This window comes from Mesoplodon bidens (genome assembly GCF_964165515.1).
Source record: "Mesoplodon bidens genome assembly, chromosome: 1".
NCBI lineage: Eukaryota > Metazoa > Chordata > Mammalia > Artiodactyla > Ziphiidae > Mesoplodon > Mesoplodon bidens.
In genome coordinates, this window is record NC_138176.1 from 35,680,057 (window position 1) to 35,692,924 (window position 12,868).

Sequence of the window (12,868 nt, forward strand, 5' to 3'; positions counted from 1 at the left end):
AGGCATTACATAATGATAAAGGGATCAATCCAACAAGAAGATAATAACACTTGTAAATGTGCACCCAACTCAGGAGCACCTAAATACATAAACCAAATATTAATAGATGTAAAGTGAGATATTGACAGTAACACAATAATAGTAGGGGACTTTAAAACCTCACTTACATCAATGGATAGATCATTCAGAGAGAAAATCAATAAGGAAACATTGGCCTTAAATGACACATTATATCAAATGGACTCAATAGATATCTACAGACCATTTCACCCAAAACTAGCAGAATATACCTTCTTTTCCAGTGCACATGGAACATTCTCCCAGATAGATCACATCTGAGCCACAAAACAAGTCTCAGAAAATTTAAGAACACTGAAATTATATTAAATAAGCATCTTTTGGGACCACAATGGTATGAAAATAGAAATCAGTTACAAGAAAAATGGAAAAAACACAAACATGTGGAGGCTAAACAACATGATGCTAAGCAACCAGTGGGCCAGTGAAGAAAGCAAAGAGGAAATCACAAAATACCTTGAGACAAATGAAAATGGAAATACAATGTTCCAAAATCAGTGGAACACAGCAAAAGCAGTTTTAAGAAAGAAGTTTATAGTGATCCAGGCCTACCTCGGGAAACAAAAATCTCAAATAAATAATCTAACCTTACACCTAAAGGAACTAGAAAAAGAAGAACAAATAGAGCCCAAAGTTAGTAGAAGGAAGGAAGTAAAAAATATCAGAGCAGAAATAAATGCAATAGAGACTAAAAAACAATAGAAAATAAAATGAAACTAAAAGCTGATTCTTTGAAGAGATAAACAAAGTTGATAAACCTTTAGCCAAACTCATAAAGAGAGGACCCAAATAAATAAAAGCAAATGAAAGAGAAGTTACAACTGATACCACAGAAATGCAAAGGATCATAAGAGTCTGTGATGAACAATTACTTGCCAATAAATTGGACAACCTAGAAGAAATGGATAAATTCCTAGAAACATACAATCTTCTGAGACTGAATCACGAAGAAACAGAAAATCTGAACAGACAGATCACTAGTAATGAAATTGAATCAGTAATCAAAAAGTTCCAGACAAAAGTCCAGAACCACACAGCTTCACAGGTGAACTCTACCAAACATTTAAAAAGGACTTAATATCAATCTGTCTTTCTCCAACTATTCTAAAAAATTAAAGAGAAAAAGGAACACTTCAAAAATCATTCTACAAGGGCAGTGTTACCCTGATACCAAAACCAGATACAGACACTATAAAAAAAAGAAAATCACATGACAGTGTTCCTGATGAACAAAGATGCAAAAATCCTCAGCAAAGTATTAGGAAACCAAATTCAATACATTAAAAGGGTCATATACCACAATGAAGTGGGATTTGTTCCAGCAATTCAAGGATGGTTCCACATCTGCAAATCAATCAACATGAAACATTATATTAACAAAACGAAGGATAAAAATCATATGATCATCCCAACAGATGCAGAAATAGCATTTGACAAAATTCAACATCGATTTATGAAAAAAAACTGTCAACAAAGTGAGTATAGAGGGAATATAACCTCAACATAATAAAGGCCATATATGACAGACTCACAACTAACATAATACTCAATGGTGAAAAGCTGAACGCTATTCCTCTGACATCAGGAACAGGACAAGAATGCCCACCCTCACCACTTTTATTCACCATAGTAATGGATTACTATTTTCAGATGACATGCTACTGTATATAGAAAACCTTAAAGACTCCTCCAAAATAACTGTTAGAACTAATAAATGAATTCAGTGAATCTGTGGGATTCAAAATCAGTATATAGAAATCTGTTATGTTTCTGTATAGTAATAACAAACTTTCAGAAGGAGAAATGAAGGAAATAATCCCATTTACATTTGCATCAAAAAGAATAAAATACCTAGGAATAAATTTAATCAAGGAGGTGAAAGACCTGAACTTTGAAAACTATAAGACATTGATGAAAGAAATTGAAGATGACACAAATAAATGGAAAGATTATGGTATTATGCTCATGGATAGGAGAATTAATATTGGTAAAATGTACACATTACCCAAAGCAATCTACAGATTCAGTGCAATCCCTATGAAAATATGGCATTTTTCACAGAACGGAACAAATAATCCTAAAATTCATATGGAACTGCAAAAGGCCCTTAATAACCAAAGTAGTCTTAAGAAAGAAAAACAAAGTTGGAGTTATCATGCTTCCTGATTTCAAACTATACTAGAAAGCTATAGTAATCAAAACTATATGGCACAAAAACAGATGCATAGATCAATGGGACAGAATAGAGAGCCTAGAAATAAACCCACTCACATGTGGGTCAATTAATTTACAACAGAGGAGCCAAGACCATACATTGGGGAAAAGACATTCTCATCAGCAAGTGATGCTGGGAAAACAGTCACTCTCCTATACCATATACAAAAATAAACTCAAAATGGATTAACGACTTAAATGTAAGGCCTGAAACCATGAAACTCCTAGAAGAAAACATAGGCAGTATGCTCTTTGACATCGTTCTTAGCAATATTTTTTTGGATGTATCTCCTCAGGCAAAAATAAACAAATAGGACTACATCAAACTAAAAAGCTGTTGCACAGCTAAGGAAACCATCAACAAAATGAAAAGACAATCTACTGAATGGTAGAAGATATTTGCAAATGATATATTTGATAAAGGGTTAATATCCAAAATATATAGAGAATTCACACAACATCAAAAACAATCTGATTTTTAAAATGGACATTTAAAAAATGAATATACATTTATCCTTGGAAGACATACACGTGGCCAGCAGACACATGAACAGATGCTCAACATCACTACATCAGGGAAATGCAAATCAAAACCACCCCACACCTGTCAGAATGGCTGTCATCAAAAAGACAACAATTAAGAACCATTGTTACTTAAAATTAAAAAAAAAACCAATTTGAACATGATTTTTTCTGTATTGAAAGCTTGAATTATTCGTTTTATATTTGGATCCTTCTGAATCTTAGTGTAACTTTTGGAATATGAATTTATAATTGAATATTGAGATGTGAAGCCGTGAAATCAGCAATATTAACAAATCAATGTAAGCAAGAAGTGCCAATTGACAATCATCACAAGACAGGTACAAAGAAATGTGAAGAAGAAAAAAAAAAAAGACAACAAATTAAGTGTTGGCAAGGACATGGAAAAAAGGGAACCCTTGTGCACTATTGGTGGACTTCATGCAGTGCACCAATTGTATGAAGTTTCCTCAAAAAATTAAAAATAGGACTACCATACAATCCAGCAATTCCACTTCTGGGTATTTATCCAGAAAGTATGAGAACACTAATTTGAAAAATATAGGCAGACCTTTGTTCATTGCAGCATTATTTATAGTAGCCAAGATATGGATGAATGGCAAATAGCAAGATTTCATTATTTCTCATGGCTGAGTAATATTCCATTGTGTGTGTGTGTGTGTGTGTGTCTCTGTGTGTGTCTTTGTGTCTGTGTACCATACCTCACACACACACACACACACATACACACACAGGAATATTACTCAGGCATGAAAATAATGAAATCTTGCCATTTGCAACAGCACGGATGGACCTAGAGGGGTATTATGCTAAGTGAGATAAGTCAGACAGAGAAAGACAAATACCATATGATTTCACTTATATGTGGAATCTAAAAAACAAAATAAGTGAACAAACAAAACAGAAACAGACTCACAGATACAGAGGAAAAATTGTTGGTTGCTAGAGGGGAGGATGGACGGGGGGGGTTGGACAAACTAGGTGAAGATGATTAAGAGGTATAAATTTCCAGTTATAAAATAAATAAGTCAATGGAGATGTAGGGAATATAGTCAGTAATATTTTAAGAACTTTGTGTGGTGACAGATGGTTACTAGACTTATTGTGGTGATCAGTTTGTGATGAATCACTGTGCTTACACCTGAAACTAATATTGTATGTCAGTTGTACTTCATTGTACATATGTTTTAATCTGATGATATATTATATGGTTTTGCTTGTTACTCTTTATTCATTAAAAGAAAAAAGCATAATCCAACAATTAATAATTTTTTTCTTTTCAGTTTCCCAAAAAAGACTTACGGCAAAATGAATAATCCAGCTATCAAGAGAATAGGAAATCATATCATCAAATCTCCTGAGGACAAGCGAGAATACCGTGGACTAGAGCTGGCCAATGGGATCAAAGTACTTCTCATCAGTGATCCCACAACAGATAAATCATCAGCAGCACTTGATGTACACATAGGTACAGTTTAAAATTATGAATTAAGCTTTGTTCAGTTTCATTGACCTAATGTTGACAATTATTAGAACTCTCCATATTTGTTCGAATGGAGACCTGGTAGTTACCAGTTCGATGTACCTTACTTTGTACAGTAGTCCTGTACAGCTGTTGGTAATCTACAGTAGTCTAAGTTAAATCGCCTTACATTTACCAGAAGTATCTTGTTAGGTTCCCAGCTAAGGTGACCTAGCAGCAAGGAAATTCATTCCCATCCTTTAAGACAGTGACAGTTCTAATGCCTTTACTTTTATAAACTTTTGATATACTAGGGAATACCATATTTCCTAAATTCTTGTGTGCACATTTCTTCCACATTTTATGCTGCTTTAATCAAGTTATTTCTTATTTATATGTACATTTAGATTCTTTTTTTCCTCTCTGAAAAGCTTTTATTTAACTCAATGGCATTTTAGAATTGGGAAAATAAGATAATAACCATCATAAGTTGAACAAATAATTATTGCCAAGCACAGCTCAGTGTGCTTTGCAAGTTATCATCTAATTTGTAGTTGCACAACTCTCTAAGTAAGGTATGTATACAAAAAGTGACTGAGGGCTTCACTGGTGGTGCAGTGGTTGAGAATCTGCCTGCCAGTGCAGAGGGCATGGGTTTAAGACCTGGTCCGGGAAGATCCCACATGATGCGGAGCAACAAAGGCCATGTGCCACAACTACTGAGCCTGCACTCTGGAGCCCACGAGCCACAGCTACTGAAGCCCACGTTCCCCGCAACAAGATAAGCCACCACAATGAGAAGCCTGCACACCACAATGAAGAGTAGCCCCCACTCACAGCAACTAGAGAAAGCCCGCGTGCAGCATCGAAGACCCAGTGCAGCCAAAAAAGAAAAAAAAAAAGTGACAGAAGCAAAATATTTTGCTCAAAGTTTTACAGCTAGTAGAGCTGCTAACCCCCAAACTTATGCTCTTAGCACTATGCTATATTGTCTCCTGCAATAAAATATAAGAGCTACAAAGTTTCTAGCTCTTTAAAACAGTGAATTCAACTCTTCCTCTTAGTGTGATGTGTGAGGAAACTAATGTCCAGAGGAGTTAAGTATCTGCCCAAGGCCACCAACTAACTGATATCAAAAGCTGGGGCTTGAATCTAAACTGCACCATTTAGAGTAGCCTATGCTTAACTTTCTCTGACTATGGTTGGAGTTATCATGCTAACAGAAGTTCCAAATCATCTGTGATTCATCTGTACTCCATAGCTTTCAACATTTAAAAAAATGATTTTTTATATATGTATATTTTCTCTTCTCTTTCAGGTTCCTTGTCAGATCCTGCAAATATTGCTGGCTTAAGTCATTTTTGTGAACATATGCTATTTTTAGGAACAAAGAAATACCCTAAAGAAAATGAATACAGCCAGTTTCTCAGTGAGCATGCAGGAAGTTCAAATGCCTTTACTAGTGGAGAGCATACCAATTACTATTTTGATGTTTCTCATGAACACCTAGAAGGTGCCCTAGACAGGTAATGCTGAAAATACCCTATGAATTATCCACCTTTGTTCACTTATCATGTTAATAATAAAAATTAATATTTTTACAAAGATGTCTTCACAGCTTTATAGCTTAACAAAAGATATTTTAACCAGTATTTTCCCTCTCTGGATTTTATAAAAAAGAAAATAATGAATGATGTCATATATTTACTTTGTGGTAGAGGAAAAATAATGGCATGACTTTAAACCAGACTTTAAGCCTACAAAATATTTTATTGACTTACAAAATTCTCACCAGGCCTTCCCATTCTAACTGGTATTACATATGAAGCATGTGATGAAGAATAAACTGTAATAATGTCATGGATCTCCTTTCAACCATACTCCTGTTCCAGAATGCTAGAACTTAAATATTCTGTTCTCCTTTAGTTCCTCAATCCTCAAGGATACTTAGTGGATACAGAATGTTTTGACCTGCTGTTTCAGCCCTGGGGACATTTTGTGAAAGTATTTTCTGGAGCAAGCTCCATTAGGCTATTTTAATTTCTTGGTCAATTTTCTGTACAGCTAACAATATATAATTTTTTTATCATATCAGTGATTTGATTCATTGTTCAAAGTGTAATTTTTCCCGTGGTGAATTTTTAGTTTTCTGTGTTACCAAGAAGGTGTAATTCTGCAGCCTTTTGATGGGTCTATAATGAAGTTTGACTTCACCGTTTTAGTAATTCTCAGCTTTAATTGCTTACTTATATTAATAGTCATTTTTTTTCAAACCTAATAGTTTGAATTTATTCTGTAGCACAAAGAACATTAACAGAACAAGGGCATGGGTTCAGGATACAGGACTGGGTCCGAGTAGCCTGTTTCTTATTTATTCTAGCGTATGTTTCAGTCTTCAGGCAGCAGCTTTGAGGTGTAATCATCTTTTTGTATGTATTCCCAGAAGACTTCCATTAATGAGTTCCCTGGGATCATACACTGAATTTAATTTCCTGCTTTACAAATGCTTCAGCAGATGTTCATATAATAGATCTCTGTTTGATGGAGGATGTCTGTTACTTGGATCAGAGTAAAAAAACCACTTATATAGAGCATCTTTCAAAAATATTGATTATACTGTGTCAGAATCATGACCCTTTATGTGGACTTATCCAGCTGTGGTGTGTAGCTATTAGGCACTTTTCCCAGCCTGAATTGAGGTAGGTAAAAGTGGTTATATGTCTAGAAGTATCTATTTCCATATATCTTTGATTATAGGCTCCGGATAGATGGAGTTTCCCTTTGGATTGGTATACGTAAAGTACTTAGCACGGGATTGTATTCACTATGTGCTTAAAATAATATCAAGTAATGGTAACCGTCTTTTTGATGGCTGGACTATGAGGTGCAGTTGCTGAGATGTTTATAAACCCAGGAGTCTCTTAGGCCCACTGAGTAGTAGTCGCATTCAGACAGAGCCTCTTCTCTTGGCTCCATCTGAATTCTGGACGTTGTTTTTTTATAAGATGGGGTCTAAAGTTTCTTAAGAAGACTTATTACTATATGAAATCATGATTTAAATTGCAACCTGATATAGGAGAGTTAATTTATTAACTAAAGGAATCTTAGTTCAGCTTTGGTACTACAATTAAAGAATAGCCTCAAGAAAAGCATATTGGTTACTTATGTTAAAGTTACATGCCATGTTATTTGTTGAACCACTGCTTATTAAATTTTTAAAATTCTCTTAATATTTCATAAAAGCCCATAATTATGTCTTAGTCAAACTACTGTGTCATAGGTTTTTCACTCCATTATTTTTTCCACTAATTAAAGTTTGTTTCCTTTTCTTTATAAGAAGGAAAAATATTCAGATAGAGCCTTTTAAAAATAGGTCACTTAGTGTGTCCTAAAATGCCTGAGTCTTAGTGAAATTGCACTTAAAACTGTAAATTTAAGATTTATTGTCTAAGAACCATTACCTGCCTTTTCCTTTCTTGGAGAATTAGGCATATACAACAGGGATTTTCATGGACATGCCGAATTGTAAATCTTAAATACATTGCTTCTGTCTCATAAGTCTGCCCTGACTTTTTGTTGTTGTATTGTGGTTTATAATAAGAAATATATATTTGGTCTTTGTCCCTGGTCCTGGCCCATAGCTCCTAAAACCCTTGGAATTTCCTGAGATGAGAGCCAAAGGTTGCTTTTTGTTATTTTAATGAAGTGACTTTGGGGAAATTCCTTGATAATCTGAGGCTGGGGGCTGGTTGCCAGGGGAGCCAGCCCTGTGATTAAGGGTTGGAACTTTCAGTCCAGGGGCTGGAGATTGACTTCAGTCACCAGTGGTCAGTGATTTACCCAATCCTGACGAGGTTTGGAGAACTTACAGGTTGGTGAACACATGGAGATTTGGGGAGGATGGCCTGCCTAGAGGGCATGGAGGCTCCATACCCTTCCCACATACCTTGCCTTATGCATCTCTTTCATCTGGCTGTTCCTGAATCATATCCTTTTTTAATAAATCCAGTAATTTAGTAAGTAAAACATTTCTGAGTCCTGTAAGCTGATCTAGGAAATTACTCGAACCCGAGGAGGAGGTCGTGGGAACCTCTGATCTACAGCCAGTTGGTCAGAAGCCCAGGTGACAACCTGGACTTGCAGTTGGTGTTTGAAGTTGGGGGCAGTCTTGTAGGACCTGTGAGATCTGATGATACCAGTATTGAGTTGAATTTTAGGCCACCCAGCTGGTGTCGGAGAATTGCTTGGTGGTGTGGTAACAACACATGGGAATTGTCAGAATCAGAGGTGTTAATCTTTTTATATTTTCACTAATTATTTAACATATCTGGGGTAGAGTTCTCTGAATTTACATATGTATGATATTATATTTTTCTTCTGTTACTTAGAACTTATATTCCTTTTTTCTTAGTAGCAATGGTAGTTTTTTCTTATTCTGTAGAATTCATATTTCCTATCTAAGTTTCAAACATTTTTTTAAAACATATTTTTAAAAGACCACTTAAAATAACAGCTTTCAAATTGTTAATTATGTTTCATACCCTTAGGTTTGCACAGTTTTTCCTGTGCCCCTTGTTTGATGAGAGTTGCAAAGACAGAGAGGTAAATGCAGTTGATTCAGAACATGAGAAGAATGTGATGAACGATGCTTGGAGACTCTTTCAGTTGGAGAAAGCTACAGGGAATCCCAAACACCCCTTCAGCAAATTTGGAACAGGTTTGTCAGCTGCGGCTCTAATGCATCCATTCTCCTTGACCTCATTTAAACCATGGCCCATTTGCCCTTTGCCCAGTATTGTATTTTACAGTTCAGGATAGAAGACTGCAGAACTCCTTGTTCCTACCTACCCTGTTCATAAACTCAGAGTCTGGAGCTGATAAATGGTTGTTATATCATTGTTACTCCTTGGTATTTCTTAAACCATGCCCCTACACATATGTTACCTGGCAGGTCCCTATGTAGGCACCTATATTTGTGATTCGTGACCTAAGAAGAGGTTAAAGCTTAGGTATGTGAGCTTCATGGAGAAGGTTTATTGAGAAGAAGAGTGACCAAATAGGAAGCAAGTTTGTTGGATAACAAGGTGATAGAATTGAATTTAGATTTTAGAAGTAGTAAGAATGAAGTGGTAATAATCCCTTTAACAGATGAGTAACATTTTGGCTAGTAGTTCAAAAAGAAGGATGTCAACAGGAGTTGGGCCCTTGGCATTGGATATTTTTTTTAATTGAGGTGTAGTTGATGTACAATATTATGTAATTCTCAGGTGTACAACAGAGTGATTCTGGCATTGGACTTTGTACGTAATACGTGGAATGATATTCTCAAAATTGTAGTAACAGTGACCTAAGCAGTTATTTAGCCCTCTAGAGGTTACTCTGGCCATCCCATACAAATAGGGGTCTGACTGTTTAAGGAACAGAGCAGTTAGAGCTGTGAATAGATTTTTTTTTTTAATATTTATTTATTTATTTGGCTGCGCCGGGTCTTAGCTGTAGCATGTGGGATCTTTTAGTTGCGGCATGCGGGATCTTTTAGTTGCAGCATGCAAACTCTTAGTTGCGGTATGTGGGATCTAGTTCACTGACCAGGGAGGGATTGAACCCGGGCCGCCTGCATTGGGAGCTTGGAGTCTTAGCCACTGGACCACCAGGGAAGTCCCTGTGAGTAGATATTAACCAGCATTTCAAAGGGAGGAGATAATAGATCTCTTTATTCTGAATAAATAGAATGCTCACTTCAAGGCTTGTTGAACCCCCCCTGCTCCCATCACCTCCACCTCTACTATCTACAGGTAGATGCATAGCGTCTGCTCCGGGCATGACTATAGAAGACACACAAGGTCCCTGCTCTCAGTGTGCTACAACATCCTGGTAGGAGATTAGAAGTGGGGATAACAGGGAGTAGAATAAAATAAATGTAGAGATTCTTGATTTTACAATTGTACCCTTTTCCTTTATTCAGTTTTTCATTAAAAAGTACATTTAATTTAAATATTTAAATGATACAAAAGTTTTTTTTTTTTAAAGCAAAAACAAAATGTTGCCCTTTTCTTCATCTACTCTTGCCATTACCACTTCACCAGATGTAATCATTGTTAAAGGTTGCTGTGGGGGCTTCCCTGGTGGCTCAGTGGTTGAGAGCCCACCTGCCGATGCAGGGGACACGGGTTCGTGCCCAGTCCAGGAAGATCCCACATGCCGTGGAGTGGCTGGGCCCGTGAGCCATGGCCTCTGAGCCTGCGCGTCCGGAGCCTGTGCTCTGCAACCGGAGAGGCCACAACAGTTGAGAGGCCCGCGTACCGCAAAAAAAAAAAAAAAGGTTGCTGTGATTTTAAAATACTGCTTTGGGGATTATGAAATAGCATAAAAATAATAGATTGTTTAGTGTACTTAAATTTTATGATTATTACATAAGTTAATTTGGGGGACTTTTTAAAAAAGACTATAAAGACAGCTTTCTTTCAGTTTGGATACCATTCTAATATATCTAGCAGCAGCCAGGGAATTAGCATAGCTTTATAGAAATAGGAGTTTCTAAAAATTGTAATTAGAAGCAGTGATACTGTATTCGTTAGACTTATAATATTTGGCACCCTGTGACAGCGTCATTGCTAAGGTGAATATTGTGGTCTCTAAAATGTCTATGTAATGATTAATTATCTGAAAAGTGGCTTTCGTAGAGGACATCAGCATACATGGTATATCAAGAGGGACTGAGTTCTAAAAACCAAATTTCAAAATCACTACATCCAAGTGAGTTGTTGTCCTTTAAATAGTTCCTTTGGCAGGTTAGATACCTCCACCAACAATGCTGCTATTGTGCAGAACGCGTTAGAGCTCCTCTTTGGGAGTTGCCTTCTTTTAAATAGTTTCACTGGTGCTAAATCACAATCAGCATAATCAGGAAGCAGGCACAGATCTTCCAGAAATAAATCCAGTGAATAAGGTGAGCAGTATTACCTCTGGTCACAAACAAGAAACAATCTTAAAATGTCCTAGAAGAAGGTTTCGGGAGTGATGGGCAAAGAAAAGCATTGAATGAGGTCAGTTACGTAGAGGTGGAGTTTAAGAGCATATTTCTTTTTTAACCACTGACAAGGCTAGGCAGTTAGCAAAATATGAGGTAATGTAAACAGCTATGAGATGAGTTTGCCAGACTCAGTACCAAAGTACAGAAAATGTGATATAAGTAATGCAAATACCAAGTTACCTACTGATTTTAGAAATATAAACTAACATTGAACTTTCTGGAGTAGAGGTTCTGTCGATTGTTAAGGTCACAGACAAGTTTGAAAGTATGATGAAAGCTGTATACCCTTATCTTAGAAATTACCCACGTATAAAATTTTGCAAAAGTTATTCTTGCAGAAGAATCCTTGTCAGAAATTCATACTTAATTTACTTCTATTATTTTTTAGTAACTTCAGATGTTTCTGTGAATGTGGGCCATTTTGTCCATCAAGGGATTATGATTTATTATTTTAACATTAATATTTAAAATATTAAAATATTATTTTAATAATAATATTATTATTTAATATCAGGAAAAGCTGGGTATTTTTAAATGAACAAAAACCAAGCATTGTGTTCTGTATTTTTAAGACAACCTTACAATACAATGTTAGTCCTTAACAGTACTTTTTCTTTATACAACCCACAGTAAGAAGCATATTTTACTCAGAGCACATGTATGCATGTTTGTGTAAGCAACTGAAACAAAAGTTTTACCAAACAATATCTTTCTTATATTTTCAGATGTAGTCTGGTACCCTCTGTTATATTCTGTTTCTTTTAAAAAAAATTCTGGTCTGCCAATACATTAAATTTATTTCATCACAATCGAGTGGGTCCCAACCTACAGTTTAAGTAATTCAGAGTGATAGGCAGTCATTTCATAGGCAGTGATAGACCCAGGAAAAGCATTTGATAAAACTCCTTCACGAACAAAACAACAAAAAAGCACTCATTCATGAACAAAACAACAAAAAACTCTTGAGTTGATAACAACCTATGCCAGACATCATGATTAATCTTGAAGTTTCAAAGGGATTTCTGTTGAAAGGCAAAAACAAAACAAGAATATCCTCTATTCACTTTTTTGTCCAGTTTTCGTAGGTACTAGTCATTGCAGGAAGTTAAGGGAAAAAACCGTGATAAGTAAGAGGTTGAAAGGAAGCAAAAGGAAACTTTCCTTATTTTCATATGATATGATTGCATAAAAAATTCAAGAACTCTTCAGATCAGTCATTAAAAATAAGATTATTGGGCTTCCCTGGTGGCGCAGTGGTTGAGAGTCCACCTGCCGATGCAGGGGACGCGGGTTCGTGCCCCTGGCTGGGAAGATCCCACATGCTGTGGAGTGGCTGGGCCTGTGAGCCATGGCCGCTGGGCCTGCGTGTCCAGAGCTTGTGCTCCGCGACGGGAGAGGCCACAGCAGTGAGAGGCCCGCGGTACCGCAAAAATAAATAAATAAATAAATAAATAATAAGATTATTCACCAGCGTTGCCAAAAGAAGAGAAACACTAACATTGTATTCTTGTATCAATAGTAATCAATTAGAAAAATGC

The 12,868-nt window shown here is 36.2% G+C and overlaps 1 protein-coding gene across 2 annotated transcripts in view; it reads left to right on the forward strand.

The window, feature by feature from the left end:
* Positions 1–12,868, forward strand: part of IDE (insulin degrading enzyme) — a 125,899-nt gene that overhangs the window by 43,702 nt on the left and 69,329 nt on the right. For both annotated transcript variants that reach the window (XM_081250007.1, XM_081250006.1), the window contains exons 2-4: positions 4,119–4,303; positions 5,616–5,823; positions 8,845–9,014. In XM_081250007.1, the coding sequence (XP_081106133.1) occupies positions 4,119–4,303; positions 5,616–5,823; positions 8,845–9,014 (563 nt within the window). The remainder of the gene's footprint in view (positions 1–4,118; positions 4,304–5,615; positions 5,824–8,844; positions 9,015–12,868) is intronic.